Here is a 25,620-nt window from a genome sequence, read left to right as displayed (position 1 = left end):
TGCAAATTAGAAAATTTGGTAGAGAAACAGAAAGTTGAATGTCTTTCTCCAGGTAAATCAGGACCAATGTCTGGTTTAAATTTTTTTTAATTACTTGTTTTTGACTGTGATTCCCTTTCCCCCCGCCTCTGCCCTGTTGTTTATTTATTTTTTTTCTTTTTTCCTGAGAGTGAGACTTTATCCCCTGAACTCTTTCCAACTATTCAGTATCTCCTACTGTCACTTTTGACATAGTCCTCTTTCAAGTGCACTCAAATGATTGTATGTGGTTGCCTTTTCCTCTATGGTGGCATTAAGACTCTGTCTCAAATGGCTATTTAGGGTGGAGGCAGAGATTTTCCCTCTTTTTACTAATGCTCTTGAGCATAGATCACTGTGAGGCACATAGTAGGTATTCAGAAAATATGTTAGCGATATGAGTAAAGTCTTATGGCTCCTTAAGTGGGGAGGCCAAATCAAAGTAGCTCCAACACACTCAGATGTCCCCACCCTTTAAATATTTCACAGTGTTTGTCTATGAAGGTCTGGCTTTCCAAGTGGAACCTGTGTGTTCCATGAACCTTGGGCTACATTTCTATTATATTACTTAGCAAACTATATTATGATTACAGTTCCATGGCCGTTTCTCTGGTGTATTGTATTTACCTTTCTCCAGGATAAGAACCACATCTTATTCACATCTTTCATACTTAGCATAACCCAACCTGGGGGCTGAGAAACAAAAACCCTTCCATTCTGAATTCATTTGGTAATCAAATCCATAGTCTTTTCTGCTGATCTTACTTTTCACCAGGCACCCCCAAAGGAAGTGATGCTTGCTTCTTTCCTTACCTAGCAACAAGAAGCCGGAGAGGTCTGTAAACTGGGCTCATTATGCTGCTTACTCTATGAGGTATAAAGCAGTTGCCACCACGAGACTAAAGTTTCTCCACTTTAATTTTGACTTTATGAAATGGCAAAACTGTTGCAAAGGATTTCTCTGGAGCCTTGTAATTTAGGACTGGAGCAGATAGAGGAAAATGACTTAAACTTGGAAGGGCTGTTCCCAGCTCAGTTAAACTTGGAGGAGTGTTCCCAGTGCATAGTCTCTGTGTAGCCAGACAAATTCCTTTGTGCCATGTTAGCCACCCCCTCTTTTGTTTCTGGTATCTGCCTCTTAATGTGTTTTTGTCATTTCATTGTTATTTTAGGTCAGCAAAGTAGTCTACTAATAACTTGGTATTAATAATGTCTTTCTGTGGATCCTGCATCTTGGTAGGGAGCTCAGAGAATCATGCTTCTGGGATGTTGTGAAAAGTGATGGGCAGCTGAGTGCCTTCTGCAACTCAGAGGTATAATTGGTTCAGAGGAAATGTATCTTTGAGGCTAATATTACCTGTCTTCCTCCAATTCCCTATATAAATATGTTTGGAAATATTACATTGATGATTGGAAGCTGTCAGGATAGATGCACCATAATGTGGCAACATTAGGCAAGCTTTTTTGAGTACTGAGAAGCCATTCTGATTCAATAATAATTTTGAAGGCAATATATTCATAAGCATGTATTTATCTCCAGCCAAGTAAAATGCCAATCTTCTCTAAATTTCAGAGATCTCAGCCTCCTTAAAAAGCCCTCAAGAGTCTCACCATCATTATTCAGGTAGGATGCATGTGAACATAGAGGGGTCAGCTGAGCCACAGGCCTGTGACTCTGCATTTGTAAACAGAAACACCAATGGATTCCCTATTATTGATACAGCTCCCAACATGGAAAATTGTTCACTCTGATTAGAAGAATATTCCGTTTTCTTACCTTGCTGTTGACCTGGGAAAACAATTTGTCAGGATCTAAGAGATTTAAAAAAAAAATTGTTTGTATTGACAAGTTCCAAATTGGGAAGGGGAAAGAGCCTGGAAATCTAAACATTATCTATAAACTCCAAGCCAACCCAAAGCCAGAGGTTGTAGTGTGTTGGACTGTGAAAGACAGACCTGAGAGTTGTTCTTGGAGGAAGGGTTTTGTCCCCTCACTGGCGGCCCCTTAGTGAACAAACTCACTGAGTGAATGCCAACCCCACAGAGTAAGTTCCACAAAGATACCGAACAAAGATGTTATTAAACAAAGACGTCAAGGGTCTCGACTCTCTGAAGCAACATCACTTCACAGTGCTCCAGTTGTCTGTTTTTCAGAGTGGGAATAATTGTACTTGCCCTTCCTGAGGAGCAGTCTGCCAAAGGGCTAGTAGAGAATTGAGAGGAAAACACTTTGAAATGCAAAGCAATATACCAACTGGACCTTTGCCGTTGGGTGATTTCTGGGGTCGGGTGGGATGTCATTGCTGTCAGCATTGGCTGAGATTATAAAGTCTTTCAGACCATCTAAAGCTCACTACGTAAGAGCTTGTTGGTGTTATAATTACCATTATTATTATTATATCAAGGTTATTTGTTCAGGGTCTGGCAGTTGATTGCTTATCCTGAATTCTCTGTGGTGAATAGTGTTGCAGTGGATTCCAGACACCTCATTCTAGCTCTTATAACTGGGTCTTCCAGCTCAGCAGTAATCTATTATTTTGACTTCAGCTGTCAACTTAAGAAAGCCTCTAGTGAGGAATACTGTAACGCATACTGACTCTGACCTGGTAGGATATGCCTCTTAACATGAAAATGCAGATCACTTGCTTCTAATTAAAAACTCGTCTTTAGCTGTTTGGGAAAAGAAAGTGCATTGTGCAAAATCAACAGTAGGTGTCCCCATAGCCCACAGTGCATAGAATTTGCCTGCAAAAGGAAAAGCACAGAATGAAGACCACAGATTAAAATGCCACTTAAAAGAAAGTCCCACGTCTATATGGATTAGTGTGTGATTTTATATTCAGAAGAATGGAAGTGATAGCCTGCCTCAGACCATGTTATATAATGTCACGTAAAATGTTACAAAAACTGGAATATCCTTCCTGTTTAAGGCATGGTTTATTTTAAAAACTGCATTATAGATAACATTTTTGATCATGGCACAAATAAGGGATCCTTTAAATTAAATATGTTAGCATTATATGGATATATGGATGTGGAGAGGTTTTCTGTAAATTCAACCTACTGATGCATGCTTAAGACAGTAAATGTGTTTTTGTTTGCAGCCATTGAAAGGAATAATTTAATGAGGCTCTCTCAGAACATACCATTTACACCAATCCAACTGTTGGGTGAGTAGTGTTTCTACTTTCCTGAGGCTGGGCAAATGGAGGGGTGTAACATCTGAGTAAGTCAGTGGAGAAAACATGTTGCATCATTTTGGTTGAAAATTTCATTGTACTGATGGGTGTATGTTAGTCAAAATTCTTTCCTAAAATGGAAACTTGTTAACTGGCATGGCCAGTATTTAGGGTCAAAATCTAATGTTATGGGGATGAGGCCTATAATGAGCAGCAGTTGGGAAGAAAGCAATAAAGTTGCGCCTGCCATTCACTGACGCAAGGCTGGAAGAACATTGGGAAGAAAAGAACCAACCAACCATATATAATAAGCCCAGAAGAAAGCGATAAATGTCAATATGGTGAAAGCCAACAGGCATCTGAAGATAAATGCTTTGTATATTGTTTTTATTTGTTTGTTTTGTTTTGCATATACTAATTGCTCTTACCCCAGACCACAGATGTCATTTTTAAAAGTTGAAGTAGTCAAGTAAAAAAGTTTGCATTAGCTGAGGCCAATAGTTGCTCTGTCTGGCTGGATAAAGCGTGAGCCAATTGATGATATGACAATGTCCCCACACTGTCCTTGATCCTGATTCTCCTCACACTATTCATGTTGGGACAGACCAGGGTGGCTTCTGCTTGTTAATGCAGATGCCTCCCTCTCCCACTAGGCATCTTGCTGGTTTTGCAAATCTTTAGCTCTGTTCTAAATCTTCTGGGGATTACAACTCTGAAGAGATCTTCAGCTGCATTCATCTAGGCACCAACAATAAATATTTGGAAATATGTTACTAAGCATTCCCTAGATGTGTTTATTGGTGAGGAATTAGATATGAGAGTGAGGAAATGGATTTTTTTTCTTGGTAAACCAGCATGGTGTTCAGCAAAGCAAACAAAACAAAATAAAATTTAAAGCAAAGATGAAAGGAGAATGTGACACCCAGGCTAGAAAAAAGCTGTGTATGAATTGTGTTCAGTCTGTTATGAGGCATAAAACAGGGTACTGGTGGAATCTAGAATCAAGAAGAATGGTCCCTATTTTTCTTTTCATTTTCAATTATCTTTATATACAGAAGATCAATTTAGTATGTATTAAGTAAAGATTTCATCAGTTTGCACCCACACAGAAACACAAAGTGTAAAGTACTGTTTGAGCACTAGTTATAGCATTAATTCACATTGTACAACACATTAAGGACAGAGATCCTACATGGGGAGTAAATACACTGTTGTTGACTTAACAATTGACACTCTTGTTTATGGTGTCAGTAATCACCCTAGGCTCTTGTCATGAGTTGCCAAGGCTATGGAAGCCTTTTGAGTTTGCCAACTTCGATCTTATTTAGACAAGGTCATAGTCAAAGTGGAAGTTCTCTCTTCCCTTCAGAGAAAGGTACCTCCTTCTTTGATGGCGAATGGTCCCTATTTAACAACCTGAAAGTGGATACTGTAGAGCAGTTAAGTAGCATTTTGTGTCTAAAACTATAAGGGGATTGACTTTATCAAGAGTTCTATAGTCACTTTGGCAGTTAATATATTTAATCATTCCAGCTACCCAAAAAGATGAACATTATTTCTTTTTTTTTATTTGTTTTTCTTTGCTGTTTTTATTTTTTTTAATTTAACTTTTATTTAATGAATATAAATTTCCAAAGTACAGCTTATGGGTTACAATGGCTTCCCCCTCCCAAAACTTCCCTCCCACCCACAACCCTCCCCTTTCCCGATCCCTCTCCCCTTCCAATCACATCATGATTCATTTTCAATTCTCTTTATATACAGAAGGTCAGTTTAGTATATATTAGGTAACGATTTCAACAGTTTGCCCCCATATAGCAACACAAAGTGAAAAAAAATACTGTTGGAGTACTAGTTATAGCATTAAATAAGAGTGTACAGCACATTAAAGACAGAGATCCTACATAATATATTTTTTTAATTAATTAATTTTCTATGCCATTTCCAATTTAACACCAGGTTTTTTTTTTTTTATTTCCAATTATCTTTATATACAGAAGATCGATTCAGTATATAATTAGTAAAGATCTCATCAGTTTGTACCCACGCAGAAACACAAAGTGTAAAAATACTGTTTCAGTACTAGTTATAGCATCACTGCACATTAGACAACACATTAAGGACAGATCCCACATGGGATGTAAGTACACAGTGACTTCTGTTGCTGACTTAACAATTTGACACTCCTGTTCATGGCGTCAGTAATCTCCCTAGGCTCTAGTCATGAGTTGCCAGGGCTATGGAAGCCTTTAGAGTTCGCTGATTTTGATCTTATTCCGATAGGGTCATAAGTCAAATTGGAAGTTCTCTCCTCCCTTCAGAGAAAGGTACCTCCTTCTTTGATGGCCCCGTTCTTTCCACTGGGATCTCACTCACAGAGATCTTTCATTTAGGTCTTCTTCTTCTTCTTCTTCTTCTTCTTCTTCTTCTTCTTCTTCTTCTTCTTCCTCTTCCTCTTCCTCTTCCTCTTCCTCTTCCTCTTCTTCTTCTTCTTCTTCTTCTTCTTCTTTTTCTTTTCCATGGTATCTTGGCTTTCCATGCCTACAATACTCTCATGGGCTCTTCAGCCATATCTGAATGCCTTAAGGGCTGATTCTGAGGCCAGAGTGTTGTTTAGGACGTCTGCCATTCTATGAGTCTGCTGTGTATCCCACTTCTCATGTTGGATCTTTCTCTCCCTTTTTGATTCTATCAGTTAGTATTAGCAGACACTTGTCTTGTTTGTGTGATCCCTTTGATTCTTAGACCTATCAGAGCCATCGAATGTGAACTGAAATTGATCACTTGGACTATTTAGATGGCATTGGTACATGCCACCTTGATGGGATTGTATTGGAATCCCCTGGCACATTTCTAACTCCATCATTTGGGGCAAGTCTGATTGTGCATGTCCCAAATTGTACATCTCCTCCCTCTCTTTTTCCACTCTTAAATTTAACAGGGATCACTTTTCAGTTAAAATTTAAACACCTAAGAATAATTGTGTGTTAATTACAGAGTTCAACCACTAGTACTAGAACAACAACAACAAGAAATACTAAAAAGGATAAAGTACATTGTACATCTAGAGTCAGGACAAGAGCTGATCAGGTCATTGTTTCTTATAGTGTCCATTTCACTTCAACAGGTCTCCTCTTTGGTGCTCAGTTGTCCCCGATCAGGGAAAACAAATGATATTTGTCTCTTTGGGACTGGTTTAATTCACTCAGCATGATGTTTGATGAACATTATTTCCATATCCATCTTACTGATGAGGATATTGAAGTTTTAAGTAACTTGTATCAAACCACAAAAGAAGGAGGGGAGGGGCTGTGTGGTATGACCTTGGTTAATACCATCTGACTCCAGCTGGGTTAAATCATGCATGCACAGTAGGGTAACATCATCCATGTTCAATGAAAAAAACCTTTTCATCTATAAAGCATAGACACAGTACATAAACATATATACAGTACATTTTTAATATTACTGTGACATTGGAAGAGCAATTAAAAATGTCTAATATGACTCTTTAGGGGGATGATAATGAACAAAACTAGGTTAAACTATCTCTTTAGAAGTATTTGTCTTTAACAAAAGACAACTGCTTCAATTTTTATTTTGTCCAGTTACAGTCTATGGCTAGAACAACCTGATTCTTCAAATCTCACCTGATACTTTGTCCCTTCTTCCCCTCCCACTTTTACTAAACACAGAATAACATGAAAACATGGCCGGGCCCTTGTCCTCATTCTGTTCTATTCCCTGTTCGTCCCATCCTCCTCAGATCATTTGGGCAACAGAACTGGTCCTGATTTGATATATTGGATGCCACCCATGACGTAGACATGATGCTCTTGTTTAACTCTTTGCTTTCATGTCTCTTTACAGCAGGAGAAGAAGTAACCCTCTACAGACTGGAAGAGAGTTCCCCCATGAACCTAGATAAAAGCATGTCCTCCTGGTCCCAGCGTGGGAGATCTGCCATGATCCAAGTGTTGTCCCAAGAGGAGATGGGTGGGGGCCTCCGCAGAGCCATGCGAGTTATCAGCACTTTGTCTGAGGATGATGTTCTTGAGCCAGGACAGGTTTTCATTGTGAAGTCCTTTCTCCCTGAAGTTGTGCAGACGTGGTATAAAATCTTCCAGGAGAGTACAGTGCTTCATCTTTGCCTCAGGGTAAGTCTGAATCTCAGAGACCCAAAGCTCAGACAGGCCAAAGAAAAGAGATCTGACTGTATCCTTCAATGCCATTATCTTCCACCCAAAAGAGAGTCTGTTATTTTTTCGTGGTGATGTTTTTTGTTACTCTTATTTTATAGGACTGTTGATTCTGGGAGTAGGGGGAGATAAGATTAAAATCACATTTGTGCACTCTCTATGAATTCTATGATCATTCATCATCACATGTGTCATAATGAACCAATATTTTGTCAACGCTTCTTGTATTGCAGGAAATTCAACAACAAAGAGCTGCTCAAAAACTAATCTATACCTTCAACCAAGTGAAACCACACACCATTCGCTACACGCCAAGGTATGGAAATCCTGGTCCTGCTGGCTTTCCATTTTAAATAGGAATTTCTCATTCTCTTCTCAGATCCATGGAAGATTCTTCTGACCCTAGAGTTGGGTTCTTCCTTCCACAGTTCTGTGAGAACAGTGAAAGAGAATTCAACATCCCAGAGATACTTTAGCTTAATCTACTGCACTTAGATGAGAGGAAAAAAGAAGTTCAGGCAGAGGCCATGACCAGCGTTTAAATTACGAAACTGGGACGATCCTTGGTGTGGTTTCTAATGTCTGGGAGCATTATAGCAGAAAATATTTCTATTTCAAGCATAATTTTGTCTCCCAATATCTTAAAGAAATTAGGAACTTCGTAAGAATGACCTCTCATTACTTTCAACTTAGTGTAGTCATACACTTGTATTCACTTCTCAGGACAGCTCATAATCTAGTGTTGAAGTCTTGGAGTAAAGCTTTATTGTTTTATTTACAAGGAACTTTATAGAGCACAGCAAGAAAAACTGGGTCCAGTACTCATAAAAGAGATGGGAAGTTTTCCCAAGAGATGGGAGACAAGTAAGCATGGAGGAAAATCTCCCTATCTTTGCTTTCCCACTTTTTCATTGAAGGTAGAAATGCTGAGGGCATGTATGTTGGAGCTCCACCTGATCAGAGCTAGGTAATAGCTCCTGCTGCAGGCTGTTCAGCAAGTCAGTCCTATTTTTGCTGTCTTGTTAAAGAATAATGGCGTCTTTTTCCCGCCCAGGTTCCTGGAAGTTTTCTTAATCTATTGCCATTCAGCCAACCAATGGTTGACTATTGAGAAGTATATGACAGGGGAGTTCCGGAAGTACAACAACAACAACGGTGATGAAATCACTCCCCGCAACACCCTGGAAGAGCTGATGTTGGCTTTCTCTCACTGGACCTATGAGTATACTCGGGGAGAGCTGCTGGTTTTAGATTTGCAAGGTGATTGATTATGTGGAACTTGATACAACAAGCATTAGGCAAATTCAGAGGTCTTGCAAGAGCTAGGGTGGACAATATACAGAGTTGCTCTGTATGGCTTTGAAGGGAGGTGGGGACATTTTTTTCCAGAGCCATTGTGTCGTGATGATCATGTTTCCCACAGAGGGAAAGATATAGGTAGACAATTAGTTGTTTAAAATTTAAAGGCACTGAAATTTTTTTATTATTATTTTTTATTTATTCATTTGGCAGGTAGACTTACAGACAGTGAGAGAGAGAGAGACAGAGAGAAAGGTCTTCCTTTCGTTGGCTCACTCCCCAAGTGGCCGCTATGGCTGGCACTCTGCCGCTCCAAAGCCAGGAGCCAGGTGCTTCTTCCTGGTCTCCCATGCGGTGCAGGGCCCAAGGACCTGGGCCATCCTCCACTGCCTTCCAGGGCCACAGCAGAGAGCTGGGCTGGAAGAGGAGCAACCAGGACTAGAACCCTGCGCCCATATGGGATGCCGGCGCTCATTAACCAAGTGAGCCACGACGCCGGCTCAAGACACTAAAATTTTTTAACCGCAATGGGGGATGATTTTTGTACCAAAGTTTCTAGTTTCATGGCTTTGCCTTGCACTTATGTTCATAATAAAACATAGGCATGTGTTTATACACATAGCAAAGTTTAAATTCACGATTTTGAGTTCATTGCCTTAGCAATTTCTAATTTAACTTGCCTTCTTTGCTGTGTCTCTTGACATGAAAGTACACATTGAGTTTGAGAGGCAACACAGTATATTTCCATTTAATGGAAGCATTTGATCAACACATCTTCACCCTATCAATACCTCACATGGGACTTATAATCCTATAGCAGAAAACAGTGTATCTCCAGCAGGCTTTCCTTGCGGGTACAGAACAAAATATGTATTAAGATCTAAGTTCAGTCCTTGGGATCACTGAGTGGGGCTTTGGTTTGAAATAAGGGTTTTAGCCTAGGATCTTTCATAGATGTCATCTCATTCAATCCAGGAAGCAGTATCTTGAGGTAGATATTATGGAAGAATTAAGGCCCAGAGAGTTTAGGTACCTGCTTAAGGTTGCACAGCTACTTAAAGGGGAGCAAAGGTGCAAACTTAAGCTGATTTGACTATCTAGGTTCTGTTCTTTTGATTGTAATATCTTTTATTCTTTAAGAGTCCATACCCATGGTTCATTTAAACAGCTTGGGCCTTCTTGTTCTCCCTGACTTTTCCAGCTCTCCAATTCTGGGATTCTCTGCTGAAAGCCAGACTTGAAGGCTTGGAGAGTGTAAAAATAAACATACAATCCTCGTGCATTGTGAGCAGTGTCCAGTGAGACAGCCAAGCACTTGAGTTGAAATTTGTGTCGGATGCTCAAGAGTTAAATGACTCTTTAAACTACTTATAAGGATTTCTGTCCTATGAGATTTCTGTTGTTGACAGTATAAAATACGTTTCTAATTCTCAAAATATTTTAGGAGACAATGTAAATATTTTAGGAGATAATATAAAAAAAAGTTAAAGCAACCATCATGATTCAGCTTTAAAATCAGCAAGTTCTTGATCCATGTAAACCCAGAGTACTGATGCCTGAGGCATCTATTTTTCCAGCTCAAGTTGGGGAGAGGTTGATTGTTTTCATCTGCACTTGACTGTTTTGTGCTTTGAGTTTTGGGTGGAGTTGTTTAAAAAGCAAAAACAGAAACAAACAAACAACAACAAAAAAAAAACAACCAAAGAAAAACTTTAAGGAATTAATGATGACTCTTCAGTGTGTTTTGTATTCCACTTGAATAGGTTTTTCTTTAATGATGTTTATGTTTGGGGATTTTTATGTCTCTTAGTAATCCAAAGTGACATTAAACAGAACAAATGCCATGTTGATAGTCTTGGGGGAAAAAGGGAATTAACTTTATTCTTTTGCTGGGCAATTATGTGAATTGCAGAAATAGGCCACTCCAAATAAACCATGTTAAAACATTGACCTTCAAAGAAGGGAAGAGTAGACATCACAGAATGAGCGTGATGAAATTCAAGATACTTATCGGAGAGTTTTGACCAATTGGTTAGGCCTGAATTTATGAAAGAACATGCATCTTGTAATAGTAATTATAAACAGTTATATTGCTAGTGGTACTGTTAGCTAACACTTACTAAGTACTTATTTTGTGCCAGACACTTGGCTAAAGAGTTATTTGCATTATCATATTTAATCCAAACCATGTTGGAAAGAAAAAATGGTAAACATATTAATATATTTTAAAAATTGCTTAATGGTGTTTGGTCTGACTTTGTATTTAATTTATTTGTATTTCCGGCCTTTGGAGAGATGATGTGCCATGTCCGGGTGGCAAGAGTGGAGGGTGGGAGGCTCAGGGGCAGTAGCTGGAAGGCGGGAGAGCTTTGCTGTGTCAATGCCAGGCTCTGACTGTTGGCTTCACTATTAATTACGTGCATGACCTGGAGGAATGATTACCTTGAGTCCCACTTTCCTCATTTGTAAATTGGCAAAATAGCATTATGCACTTCTATTACAGGGCTATTAAGGGGCTGGAATAAAACAAGCCCATTGTTCAATAAGCTCTCAACTTATTATTGTCATAGTCTTAATTCTATGTGGCTCTTTAATCTTCATTTGTGAGGGGTCTGCCCTGAACTCTGTGGTCTTGGTGGTCCTGCAGGAAGACTTCCAAGTCTGGCTTCTGTAGAAGGCCCTTCCCCACTTGTTTTGGCTCTCCAGTTAGAGGGAAAGGAGGAGTCAGGAACACTCAGGCAGCTGATTCTTTTAGTTTCTCCATTTCTTTACTTCCAAGGGAGTGCTCATCGTTAGCCTAGAAGCTGCCACACCCAGCCACAAAGCTGAATCTAAGGAGAGGCTTGACTGATTTTCAATCATTTGTAATTATACTGAAGTTTTCCGGTCTTTTTTCACTTAAAATCCTACAAGTGAGGGCCTGAATCATCATCATTACACTTGAAATCTAACATTTAATTCCCAGCAATGGAAATTATAATCAATTGCATTTCAAATGACAGTGGTTTGTAGCATTTTTTTCTTAGCTCATTATATTTTTCAAAGGACTTTTTGAGATACGATATTAACTTTTTATTCATCAAGGCAGCTTCTAGAATAAGCCAGCATTAACATCAACATCATTGTCATGAACTCTGCTGCTACAAAGATAAATTCTGTCCACAGATGTAGAAGTTCATTGATGTATCCAAAGGTGTTTGAGATCAGAATGTAACACAGGTTTTTACTTTGCTGAAATTGGTAAAGAGATACCACTGGGAATTTTAGATGTTAATATGGTTTATTTTTTCCATGCTTTCCAAATACCAAGTAGAATATGTGGGCAGGAGGACCTCTGATGTTAACATTTGCTGGTGGCTGGGTTGTTCTGTGTAACTTGGTGACAGGGAGTGGGGCTGGTGCATCAAGCTTCTGTGAATGCTGATGGCATTATCGGTACTCTAGGCTACTCTCCTAGCCCACACTTTGTAAGGCCATTCTGGCATCTGAGGGCTCTATAATGTGTATTTAGTAGTTACACTTTGACCTGTCAGATGGGGCTGGAGTAGAGATGTTAGTGGACACTCTACTCTCATTCTTAGATAGGGGTCTGTTTGTCAGGGAGCCTAGTATTTAGGGAAATGAGATAACCAGAAACATAATTCTTACCAGTGGCAGGGAAATAAAATTTCACTTTGCAAAAGATTCTTGATAAAATAAAGATAATAGGCCGGCGCCGTGGCTTAACAGGCTAATCCTCCGCCTTGCGGCGCCGGCACACCAGGTTCTAGTCCCACTTGGGCCGTGTATTCTATCCTGGTTGCCCCTCTTCCAGGCCAGCTCTCTGCTGTGGCTAGGGAGTGCAGTGGAGGATGGCCCAAGTGCTTGGGCCCTGCACCCGCATGGGAGACCAGGAGAAGCACCTGGCTCCTGGCTTCGGATCAGCGCGATACACTGGCCGCAGCGGCCATTGGAGGGTGAACCAACGGCAAAAAGGAAGACCTTTCTCTCTGTGTCTCTCTCACTATCCACTCTACCTGTCAAAAAAAAAATAATAAAGATAATAAAGAGTAAAATTAACATTTTTTAAGCTTTATATGGGTCAGACACTTTGCCTGGAATGGTTGTGTACAATAGTTCATTTAATCCTGCCAGTTATTCTAGAAGATAAGGCCCATTGTAATTCACATTTTCAAATCACTAAGATTCAGAAAAATTAAAGAAGTTATTCAGGTCCCACGATTAGGAAATAGTAGAGCCGTGAGCAGAACCAATGTCCGTTGGCTTCCGCCTCTGTTACAAGCAACAATATTGTAAGTCAACAGGAGCTGAAGTGATTTCAATACTTTTCTTTTCCCTGCAAAACTTCCCCTTTCCTTAGTGGACGTGATGTCTTTATGTTCTGCACACATTATTATAACTCAGACTTCAGCCTAAAGCTTTCATAATTGTTGAGAAATTTCAGGCTTAAAGTTAGGTCTGTGGCTGAAACAGGTAAAAGGTTTGTAGCCTTGAGTCTTGCTGCTGATAGATTGTGAATCTCCTTCTACCTGCCCTGTTTATTTACTGCATGGTTAAGAAACACACCATCTCTATAGTTCCTTCTTAAACAAAGAATCTTCAAAAAGTTCATGGAAAATGCATATTGTGAAAAAACTCTCAATGGATTTCAACATTTTTGTACCAAAATAAGCTCTTCCCAGGTGCATTAACAGGGAGCTGGACTGGAAGTGGAGCAGCCAGGACTCCATATGGGATGCCAGCATTTAAGGCCATAGCTTAACCTGCTCTGCCACAGTGCCAGCCCCCAAAATAAACTTTTAATTCCATTTTCCACAAACTTTTTGAAGTATCATCATATACATAAAAGTATAAAGAGTTCAGCTTCTTCCTATGGTTCTTTCTTTATAAGGAATAGTGCTGAGCCAACACATTTTGCATCTTTTGTCCTGTCCTTTCCCGATTGAAAAGCAATAGCAAAGAGATTATAAGCCAGGGGTTCTTAAAGTGTTTTTGGGTAGAATTCAGTGTCTGTGAACTTTTATGAGAAAAAAATCACAACTTTATTTTCACTAACGTGTAACTTAAATTCATCATTTCCTTCAATTATGAGGTAGACCACAAACTGCAGTGGTATTGACAGTACCTATGACTGTTTACAATAGAATTTAGAGATAGTAGCATAACACAGCACAATGTTGACAGATATCTCAAAACAATTGCTTGTGTTTATCACCTGCTGGATTTTATAGTAGTTAATAGGCTTATGCTAGATCCTTCCATTTATATCAGTAAACAAACATATATGTTCCAATACAGCAATTTGAAAAACATTTTGATAATTGTGTTTTAATTGCATTAGTTTCCATTATAATCCCATGTATTTAAATTATGCATTTTAAGCCATTACTAGCTTCACTAGAATGACAAAGAGAGTCATGACACAAAAAAGGTTGAAAACTTCTTCTCCAAGCTCTGCTATACTCTAGGTTATTCACTTAAGGAATTCAGTTTCTTAGGGGAAAAGTCTATATGGATTATATTTTCTTATTAAAGGTTTGACATATTGTGAAACATATAGACCACAGCAAAAATGTTAAAAAATACTGACTACAAAACATGAATTTTTTCAACAAGTAGACATACATAACAATGTTGTAAATTTAATGTGATTTAAAAATAGTCTCCCCAGAGAATCAAAAATTTTCAAGCAAAGAGAACAAATGCTGAATAGAGAAGCTGAGAAATTGTTGAGTTGTGCCCAAATGGTACAGTCACCTGTCTAACTGGCTTACCTGAAATGTTACTCAGAAATCGGGCTCCTTGGTACTTGTATTTTATAACAGAGACTCACTTTGGGTGTTGATCCATGTTTTGATAAATTTTAGCTTCAAATTGCACCTATGCTGTGTTTTTAGGCTTTGATGTGATCTTTTGAAAAGTACATTTTACTGAAGACCAGAAAAGTACACATAGCATAAACATACATCTCAAAGAATTTTCACAACTGAACACACAGGTGGAACTGGCTCTCAGATCAAAAATTGGTGTCATTTTTATTCTGTTGCTTATAAATTATATATATATATATATATATATATATATATATATATATATTCTGCATTTGATGTGCCTTTTATGGGGCAGAGGCTGTACCTGCAAAACCACACAGCACTGTGCACCTTGCTGAGCACGGACAGGGTCCATCTAAGATCATCAACAAGGAGAAGAACACAAGCTACAGCTCAGCTTTAATCCTGTGAGAATCACTTAGGGGCTGTGCAACCTTTGGCAAATTAATCTCTTTGAACATCTATGTACTCATTGATGTAAATGAGGATAAAATGTTAAATGAGAATATGGACATTCTTTTATGTTGGTTGAGAATTAGAGAAAATAACATTAGAATGTGTAGTATATACAAGTGGTAAATGAATGGCAGATGCCACTCTTGGTAACTCTTGGTAACACACCACTAAAACATTCATTTGTTGTTTAGAAGTTTATTATAACAGAATGGGTTGGGTGTGACAGTGCATTAACTGAAACTTTCAAACACTCCTGGACAATTTTTATACATTTAATTCACATGCTGCTTAATTTACTACAGAGCAAATATTAGCTTTAATAATGAAATTAGATTTTGATTATTTTCTTGAATTTCTACAAAAATGACCCCTCCACCCCCACCATTTGCTAAATGAATTTCATTTCTTTCTTTGAGGTGTTGGAGAAGATTTGACAGATCCATCTGTTATAAAACCTGAAGACAAACAGTAAGTTAATTTATGTGTTATCGTTTAGAAAACTGAACTTAACACGTTGTACATGATTAAAAATTATTTGTAAACATGTATATTTCTGTGGAGATCCTAGAAAGGTATTGAGACAGCTTATGTATATAGATCCAAAGCAATCAGATTTTTAAAAAGCACAGCTGCTCACTTGGCTAATCCTCTGCCTGCGGTGCTGGCACCCCAGGTTCTAGTCCCGGTTGGGGCACCGGATGCTGTCCTGGTTGCTCCTCTTCCAGGCCAGCTCTATGCTGTGGCCCGGGAGTGCAGTGGAGGATGGCCCAAGTGCTTGGGCCCTGCACCCCATGGGAGACCACGAGGAAGCACCTGGCTCCTGGCTTCGGATTGGCTCAGCGCACCGGCCATAGCAGCCATTTGGGGGGTGAACCAACAGAAGGAAGACCTTTCTCTCTGTCTCTCTCTCTCACTGTCTAACTCTGCCTGTCAAAAAAATAAATAAATAAATAAATCTATTAAAAAAAAAGGGCACAGATTAGGAAATGGGGATAAAAAGAATATACAGAAATGAAGTAAATCTGGAGTTAGGTTAGTACAATAAGTAGAAGTTACAAGGACCAATGCTGTAACCAGAATTTGGCTGCAGGTTTGATTCTGAGTTTCCTAGTGATCCAACCGCAAGAGAAATCTGGGTAAGTGTAGCCTCTATAGGCTTTGACATGAAAACAATTGATGTAGGAGAAGCAGTTTCCTTTATTGTCCTTGCAGTGGAGTCATTGCAACTTATCATGGGCAGCACCTTCCATCACAGGCTTACGAGACAAAAGCTGAGTTCATAGAGTGTGCTCTTCAGAGAGGCCAAAACAATGGGGCATCAATGTGAAGCATCAGATTTTCCGACTTAATTCAGAACTGGAGCCTAAATTATATGGAGCTATGGCTCATCTGTCTGTACTTTGAACTCCCCTGGCCATTTTATTTGTAAGCAGGCCTTTGGGGAGACTTGGCAGTAGAGGATCTGAGGCTATGTTCTGTTAAAGGTGGAGTCTAAAGAATTGATGGTGCCAATGAAGGCTGATCAATACAGTAGAAAACAGTGGTTCTCAAACACGAGCCTGCAACATGATCAGCAGGACAGCTTGTCACAACAGACTGCTGGGTCCCACCTCCCCCAGAGTTTCTGATTCCTCAGGTTTGGGGTGCAGCCAAGTAATCTGCATTTTTAACAAGTTCCTGGGTGATTGTGTCACTGCTCGTTCATAAACCACACTTTGAAAACTGTTAGCACACAACATTTTTACTTCTCAGTTGTCCTAAGTGTCTACAGTTGGTCTCCGGTGGTAGAAAAAAATATGTGTAACTACGTAACTGGGCAGTCCTGACACAAGAAAATCTGAAGTTCTGACTGCCTCCCCCGGAACTCATACGTATTCACGGCTTTAATGCTCTATTTTTTTACAGAATGATTTCACTCGGTTTAAATCTGGTCCCATCTTCAGGCTTCTGTGCAGAAGTCTGTCTATTAAACATATATTAGATATTTAATTGGATTAGGGGAGCTGGAGAAGACAAAGGTGAGCTACATTGCTCACATTTACCTCATTGTTAATGGTACTTACTTGGTTCAGGACTCCTTGGTGTAATCCTTCAGATGCACATGAAAGCTTTAGTATTTTTCACATTAGCATAGTTAAAGTGTTTTTAGTTAAGAATGTTATTTCTTCAGTAACCCCATGGGCCCAAGGAGTTGTAGAAAGATTCTTGTACTATAGGTACCTTCTTTATGATTGTCCACGGGAGGTTTTTGCATATATTGTGAACCAAATTTATATATACTCCATCATTGATTAAATTTTGGCCTTGACATATGTCACTTAATTTGACCTGAATATTCCATCTTTTAGAATGCTGAGGTGTTATTATCCCACTTGACAGTTGAGTATTTAATTGCATTCTATGGGCCTGTGGGTCTCCATTTCTATTAAGGTCACTTGAGGAAATTAAGAGAAAAAAAAAAAAAAGAAAAGAAAAGATGGCCAAGATTGGCATCAAAATTAGAATGTTAGAAGAGAAGGCCCTGATATCTGTGTTTTGAAATAATTCCGCATGTCACTGTATGGGCAGCCATGGTTAGGAAGCCCTGTCAATGCCAATGTAGTTTCTTCACTTGAAGATAGGGATGCTGAAAAATGATAGGATGGCGGCCTTGTGGCCTGCCTGGTTTTGTCTGGGTCACTCAGTTTTGGGAGCAGTTGGTCTTCTTGGTATAGATAACAAGAAGTGCTATTTTCTCACAGTGGTGGGGAATTCGTTCTAGGAGTTCAGCCAGCCTCACAGTTTTGAAAGCCTGCTGTGAGTGAAGCCCATGCTGCACGAGGTGTGGGCCACAGAGCAGCAACCTCAGCATCGCCCAGGAGTTCGTGCTGCAGAATGTCAGGACTGCCCTGGACCTGCAAGTCTTGACCCAGAATCCAGATTTTCATAAGATCCTCAGATGATTTGGGGGACATTGAAGTTTGAAAAGCGCCGATTTCAGAGAGTGCTTTCCCACTTATTTAGTTTAGCCTTAACAACGACGACATTGGAAGCAAGCAGCAAGCATCTCCAATCCCAGTTCACCAATGAGAACACTGAGGCTCAGTGATGACCCTACCTTGCCTGGGAGGAGGAGGGTTCAGGGAGAAGGAATCATCCTCTATCTAAGAGATGGTGCTGTCGTGTTGTGAATTCCACTGTTTCTGATGCCTGTTGCCTCTTCACGTTCCCTAACCTTCTGCCCCGGTTATTGGTGGCTTGGAATTATATCTTTTTGGCTTACTGCCTTGATGGTTTTGGGCATTTGGCAAGTATGAAACGACGATGAGATAGTCTTTAGTAAATCTATGTATAGATGGCACTAATTAGCGTTTCCTCGCGTGTGGAACCAAGCTACCACCTGCTTTTCCTGTGTTGTGAGAAATCTGGAAAACAGCTAGCTGTATTTTTTTTTTTTTAACTTGATTAATCGAAGACCACAAGGCTGTAGGTATGCTGTACTGTCGGGTGTAGATGCAAATGCATACCTGTACGACCCTCCTTCACTCTCCTATGCACAAAGGGGTCAAACAAAGGGGGAACATCTTGTAGGAATTTTCATTCTTTTGCCTTAACGTTCATAAAACTCAGAGGGGAAAATGACTTAGCTTGCAGCTTTTATCTGAGAATCAGTGTCACATGTCCAAGTTGGGGATTTTCACGCTTTACTGGGGGGAGAGAAATGGCAGATACTGAGTGCGTACCAGTGAAATCTCTCAGAAGGGTCATGCTGGAGAGACTATAAAAGGAATTCTTCAGTTTTAATGACTAAAATAATGCCTTCATCTTTCACTGTCTCGGCACCGTTGAGTTTTGGTCTAAATACTGAGTGGGTCTCCTTTTCTGCCACCTTCAGTTTCACCTTATTGAAGTGGTTTCTTACCAGATGGATTGAAAGAGAGGAAGTTAACAAGAGGCAGCTTATGCAGCCGGGTAAATACCACCGGAGTGGTACTTTGTGAGAGCGATTGAGTGACCAGGAAAGTTAATCCTGGGTGTCTGTTCACTTTGTCTTCCCAAGGGATTGCCTCCACCTACTTGCCTCGGAGCAAAGAGGCAATCCGAGCTCAAACTGACATCAGCCCTCATTCGGAGCTTGGCACATCTTCAGAGCAGCTACTGTTATTCTGCCAAAAGGAAGTGGAAATTGAGATAAATGTTTCAATACTCGGATGGAAAAAAGTCCATTTTTACACCATGTCCCTTTTGAAAAACCGCATTCCTTAGAAGCAAAGTTTATTGTTTCCTTTTGTGATAGTTTGCTTTTCTTTTTTCTTAAGACGTGGTATTTAAGAGCGGTAATTGAGTTCACATTTTAAAATGTGCTGTTTCCACTCTGCATGTCATTAAAATAAAATATTAGCTTTCAGAAAGTTTCTTTGGAAGTGTTTCTGGTGTGCTCTGCTCCGTGCTGTGCAGTGTCAAAATCTGAAGAATAATGGCTGTGTGCGGTGTGGTAATGGATGAACGTTGATCCTAGAATCTGCTGGGGACCTATTATGGTTATAGAGTATTCCAAAAGGGCCTCTGAGACACTGATTCTATTTGTGTTTTGTCACCTACATTGAGCATATGTAGTTTACTTCCTGAGACACATTGTCTGCTAGTAGTCTTGTCATCCCACAAAGGAGCCCAGCTAGAGCAGTTTGCACAGTAGAAGGTGGCTTTTCAGTGAGCTAGGAATACTGGATCTAGGATTTTGTCAGGTATTTATTTTTGAGGACAGTTATTTTAAGAAAAGTATTTGGATTTGAAACACAGTGTATGCATCTTTTTAGAAGGTGTGTTCCAATGGCAAATTTGTTTTCCTTTGTACCTTACCTTTTCGGGTATGCTAGTAGAACATTTGGTAATGAATGTCATTCTCTCACCCCATATGCATTAAAAAGGGTCTCACTGTATTTTGTTTTAATGTGGTAAATAGAAAATTCACTCTTCTATCAGATTAGCGTTGAAATGAGTTTCACAGTAGGTCTTGGAGTTGGGTACAAAGATTTAAGTGCATTTGAATTTTAAATTTGCAGACCTAACATTGTTGCTTCCCCAAAGTGCTCTGTTCTTTCTTGGCTCCTTCGAGTTTACTGGGTTACTATGGGATACTGTTCGGTATCTCAGAGAATCCTAGTCGAGCTCCTTTTTCTTAGCTGTGGTCTAATTGATATTCTGATATTTCCTGCAGATCAAGAGGAATGGTGTTTGGACCAGCCAATTTAGGGGAAGATGCAATTAGAAACTTCATTGCAAAACATCGTTGCAACTCCTGCTGCCGGAAGCTCAAACTCCTGGGTATGCCACAAACAAATTCGATTTTTCTCTAAGGAAATCTCTCATAGAACAACATCCATTGTAACCTAGGATAGAGTAGAAAATCTTAATCACATTTTTATCTCATTCTCAGTCATTCGCAGAGCCTGACTTTCTGACTGAAAATTTTTCAAGTCTCTAAAGGGATTAAAAGGACAGGGATTTACTTTAGGTTCTGACAAAATGTGATAAAGCAACATGGGGCCCAATACATGTCACAGTTGCTCTAAGGGAAAAGTCCCACCCACTGAAATGGGGTGAAATCCGACGGAAGCAGGTCTCTGACCCTTCCCCTTCGGTTTCTGCTTGCACCCAGTCAGTGTCTGCATTTGGCTACCTACAGCATTTCTGTTCTATTTTAATTTATCATTGGACACTTGGGAAGATGGCACATGGAGAGAAGGAACTTCTTTTCACTATAAAAACCTGTCACTTTAAACACGTTTTGCAGTTTTCTTGAACAGAGTCGGATTCGATGATGTGGCACACTTTGTCTGAAACCGATACAGTCACCACAGAAAATATTCTTAATATAAAAGCAAGCAGCTTGGAGGTGTATGCCCTCTAAACTGGCAGTCCCAGCTGTGTCACATTCTTTTCTTTTGTCTCAGAAAGGATACTTTACCCCAGACTTGACCTTACAGTGGAATTTTGCATATTTTAAACTGAGTAGTCCTTCCTGCTTTATAACAAGTGATCGTTCCTCCCCTCCCCCCAACATTGGATATTAGTAAAAAAGTACCATTCATTGTAGCCTGAGGTAGAGCAAGTATACATTTGCAAGCAAGGGCAATTCTAATCTTGTTGGAGTTCTAGGTAGGGGGAGCTCTTGTGGGCAAGACAGAGCCAGACACTGGGTTTTATTTACAGCAGGCCCCTGGTTCCAGTGGGAACACTTGTGTGTCAGCTAAGGGGTGGGTGGGAGATATATGCAGAAGAGAGATCAAACTGGAACAAAAAAGGAAGAGGAGTCACTCTCATACCTGCCTGGGACTTGCTCCGTCACCAGTCACATACCAGATCTGGGCAGAAATCAGTGCAGAGCACATTGGCAGGAAGCAACCTTGTCTTCTTTTCTGCTCAGAAGGAGCCCAGGAAGGGGACGGCATCCGGGCCTCTAGCTGGGTCCAGTCTGTCTGCATGATGCATGACCGTACGTTCTTGGGGAGCCCCTGTGACCATCTTCACTGTCTTCCCTGCAGATTTAAAAAGAAACGACTATTCCCCTGGGAGGATAAATTCTACCTTAGGACTTGACATCAAAAAACCACCTGAGGGGCCTTCAGAGAAGGAAAGAGATGAAAATTCCCCAGAAGACCATACACGGCTGTAAAAGGAGAAGCAGAAAGACAATCGTCCTTGCCCTGCCTGCGGCGAACTCTATGGTGACATCAATAGACTGATCGACACTGAGTACGGCAGAGCCGCAGCAGGACAGCCTTATGTGTGTGCCTCGCTGGGACCAGCCTTCTGAGCCTACCATCTCCCCTTGCCCAAAGGCCTCTTTGGTCTATGATGAATGAGATCTCCTATATATAGACCTTGGTACAGGGGGATTTGCATGTGTTCTCCATCCTCAGGTTCCACATGAAGATACTTGGATGAGTCAGCAGGGAATATTGTTCTTTTATACCTCATTGCTTTAGCTGGTCGCTAGGAATCCTTGGAGCAAATTACTGTGCAATAAAGAACCAGGGGGATGAATTTAATTTATTTTCTCACTATGTGTGCAGACTCTACCCCCTACTGCTATTCATGACCTCACCCATACATTGTACTTATGTTTATATATGTACATTAAAAAGTTATTTGACTTCTTCTTCTTCTCTCTCCAGCAGTCCAGGGCTTTAAATAGCAACAGTGGGGAGAACAGTGGGATGAAGGTGTATTTGTGCAGACTGGAGCACATTCCTGTACAAGCTAACTAGTAAAGAGTATCCTGGTGAAATCTAGATGGGTTTGAGCTATTGTCGCTGAATCATGTGATGCTTGGGCATTTCAGATTGCTCTGAAAGAAAGGAAAAGGGAAATCTAGAGCAAATGACCTCAGTTCCCAAACTCCCTTTCTTTAGACAGGACGACAAGGGTGCATAAAACTGGAAATTATTGGAAGAGTTTCCTTTTGCTTATGCTCAGGATTACTATCAGAGAGTGGACCAAGTCAACCTCAGAAACACCACTCTTTCTCCAAAGCTGTGTGTACAAGGGTACTTCAGAAATGTCATGGAGAAGTAGAATTAAAAGATAATGTTATTTTTCTGTAATGATTTTAAAATTTTCATTATATACATTTTCCACGAACTTTTTGAAGACACTTTGTATACACAGTTTTGGAAAAAAGAGTAGTGTTTCAAAGGTTACATGCATGAATTTCAAATTTTTTTTTGGCGTGAAAATGAACTTATCTGTTATTCCCATTTTCCATGGACTTTGTGAAGCATCTTCATCCAATACATCATTGCAGGCTAAATTTTTCTCAGTCAGGTCCTAGGAGGAACAGTGGGGTTGCAGACTGAAAACATGTTTCTCAGGTGTTTGCTTTCTGCCAGTGTAAAGTCCCCCTGGATTTCAGAGCACCATATGTAAGTATTTTAAGTCCAGGCTGAGAAACGACACTGTCTTCTGAGGGCTGAAGCGAAGGACCCCTGGAAGCTGTCCTGTGTGGCATGTGTGGGGGATCGGTCCCTCTTGCATGCTGGCTGGGTTGTGCTACATCAAGATAAGCGCCAACTTTAGCTACTTTCCTCTGCATCTCCTTTCTTATTATCTAGTGTTCCAATGTTGGGTTTGAAAACTCTCAACGTATCGTTATCTTTATAATTGTATCAGCTGACTTGCTTCTGAACCTGCTTTTAGCATCTACATTCCTGCATTCTTAGGTTCTCCTTCAGGGGAAATGGTGTCTACAGGGCTGGAAAGCCAAGATTTTCATTTGCCGGTGATTGTGTCTGATTCTTGTTAGAGTTGCACAAAGGTTAATTTATATCACTTTTTTTTAGGTCTTAGAGTGGTGGCAGGTGGGAAATTTGGTTGATTTCTTGACTGACAATGAGGATAAAATGCTAATACATTTTTTGAGGAGCTTAGTGGCTTTATCCTACTCTATGAATCAAAAAGGGATCCATTGGTACTCACTCCAGTGCCGTGTTCAATGATGGAAAGGGGGAATTTGCCTGTCCAAAGGCAAACTAAAGGCATCAATTAGTTCATTGCTCAAATCATTGTCATCTGGAATGGAACTTGAAAGCAAATACATTTTGGTTTCAAATTTCTGTGGTGTCCTTTTCTATTTTTTTTCTGTTTTATTTTTTGTTTGAGAGAGAGTAAGAGAGTAAAAGCTCCCATCCTCCAATTGACTCCCTAAATACCCACAAGGTCTGGGGCTAGGCCAGGCTGAAGCTGGGGGCTGGGTTTCCCACCTAGGTGGCAGGGACCTGGTTACTGAAACCATCACTCCTGCCTCCCAGTGTCTTTATTCAAAGGATGCTGGAGTCGGGAGCTGGAGATGAGAATGGAACTTGGACATATGGGTTGCCAGTGTCTTGAACAATAGGCCAAATGGCTGCCCCTGTGCTTTTCTTAAGAAGAAAAATGAGGAAAATGACATTTTAAAAAGATGCACTCTTGTGCAAAGGTCACTGTGGGATTGCTTGCACGCGAATGCCGGCGTGGCAGTTTTGACTTTGAGTGATTCATGACCACAAAAGGGTGGAGTATTCATTCATTCAGTCAGTTTAATCAATCTGATATTTATTAAGTGCCTTTTCTGTACTGCATTAGTGATGAGAATGCCATGGTGAACATAGCATTTCTTTGTCCTAAGAAGGTTTCATGTGTGTTGTTTCTTTTTGTTTGTTTGCTTCAAGTCCTTGTAAGTGCTAAGAAATGTGATTTCTGGGCATTATCAAGTCTGTGTTCCATACTTTTACGTGCTAGGATGTTAGATTCAGGCTGGGGGTTGGCACCGTGGCTTAACAGGCTAATCCTCCGCCTTGCAGCGCCGGCACACTGGGTTCTAGTCCCAGTCGGGGTGCCGGATTCTATCCCGGTTGCCCCTCTTCCAGGCCAGCTCTCTGCTATGGCCTGGGAAGGCAGTGGAGGATGGCCCAAGTGCTTGGGCCCTGCACCCACATGGGAGACCAGGAGAAGTACCTGGCTCCTGGCTTCGGATCAGCGAGAAGTGCCGGCCGCAGAGGCCATTGGAGGGTGAACCAATGGCAAAAAGGAAGACTTTTCTCTCTGTCTCTCTCTCACTATCCACTCTGCCTGTCAAAAAAAAAAAAAAAAAAAAAAAAGACTCAGGCTGGGATAAGAGAATTAGGTCAAATAGAAAGACGTATCTAGGGATGTTTTTGAGAGCCATTGAGGAAAAACAGACTACACAATCCTTTCTTGAACACAAAGCCAGTATCTCAGATGAGACTTGAATGAGGGAAGCAGAGAAGTGGCCAGGTTGCAGGGGGTCCTCCCCTGAAGGCATCCATTGCCCAAGATTTTCTTTCCATGAGGCTGAATATTTCTGCAGTGTCTTATGCCAGGTGCTTTCTTAGTGCTTCTTACAGTTCTGGGGAATGAAATCAGATAGTTTGGGTGTTTCTCATCCTGTTGTTTTCTGTGGCTCTGCAGAGCAAGAACTGATACTTCACACAGCCATTTTCTCAACACTGAAAAAAAAATTTGTTGGGACTGGCATTGTGGCATAGTAGTTCCTGCAATGCTGACATCCTATACGGGTATCAGTTCTTGTCCTGGATGCTCCACTTCCAAAGCGGCTCCCTGCTAATGGCCTGGGGAAGCAGCAGAGGATGCCCTAGCTCTTGGGCTATTGCCACCCAAGTGGGAGACCCCGAGGAAGCTCCTGGCTCCTGGCTTTGGCCTGTCCCAGTCAGAGTTGTTGTGGCCATTTGGGGAGTTAACTAGCCAGTGGAAGATCTCTCTGTCTCTCCCCTTGGCTCTGTAACTCTGAGTTTCAAATAAATAAGTAACTCTTTTTTTAAAAAATTAGTTTTTTACTGTTGTTTATGCTTGTTGTTTTAAATGAGACCAAACATTTTGGCTTTAGAAGTCACGATGGACACATCCCTGTTCTGATGTGCTGTCCTTCTCAACTGGACACCAGTACCTAGCACAAAAAATGTCATGCAATATGCTTTCAGCAATATTTCTTAAAAAATAATAGAACTTTCATATGACAGTGGATTTCATTCACTAGGTGATACATCAGATTTGCATTTTTAATCTAGAAGGAAATGATTACCAATTCCTTAAGACCCAACACAATTCTTTTGATCTCTCTCTGTTTTAATTTTCAAGGAA

General features: G+C 40.4%; 1 protein-coding gene across 7 annotated transcripts in view; it reads left to right on the top strand.

The window, feature by feature from the left end:
* TRPM6 (transient receptor potential cation channel subfamily M member 6) overlaps positions 1-22,534 on the top strand; it is a 148,046-nt gene extending 125,512 nt beyond the window's left edge. For 5 of the 7 annotated variants that reach the window (XM_062208420.1, XM_062208423.1, XM_062208419.1 and 2 more), the window contains 8 exons: positions 1,592-1,642; positions 3,123-3,188; positions 7,068-7,354; positions 7,630-7,712; positions 8,451-8,656; positions 15,399-15,450; positions 20,180-20,286; positions 21,507-22,534. In XM_062208420.1, coding sequence (XP_062064404.1) covers positions 1,592-1,642; positions 3,123-3,188; positions 7,068-7,354; positions 7,630-7,712; positions 8,451-8,656; positions 15,399-15,450; positions 20,180-20,286; positions 21,507-21,637 — 983 coding nt within the window. In that variant the 3' untranslated portion in view covers positions 21,638-22,534. The remainder of the gene's footprint in view (positions 1-1,591; positions 1,643-3,122; positions 3,189-7,067; positions 7,355-7,629; positions 7,713-8,450; positions 8,657-15,398; positions 15,451-20,179; positions 20,287-21,506) is intronic. The other 2 variants (XM_062208425.1, XM_062208418.1) reach the window with 1 other exon arrangement.
* The last annotated feature ends 3,086 nt before the right edge of the window (positions 22,535-25,620 follow it).

The sequence above is a fragment of the Lepus europaeus genome, chromosome 12, assembly GCF_033115175.1.
Source record: "Lepus europaeus isolate LE1 chromosome 12, mLepTim1.pri, whole genome shotgun sequence".
Classification (NCBI taxonomy): Eukaryota; Metazoa; Chordata; class Mammalia; order Lagomorpha; family Leporidae; genus Lepus; species Lepus europaeus.
Note: the sequence above shows the minus strand (reverse complement) of the source record. Positions and strands in the feature narration are given on the sequence as shown.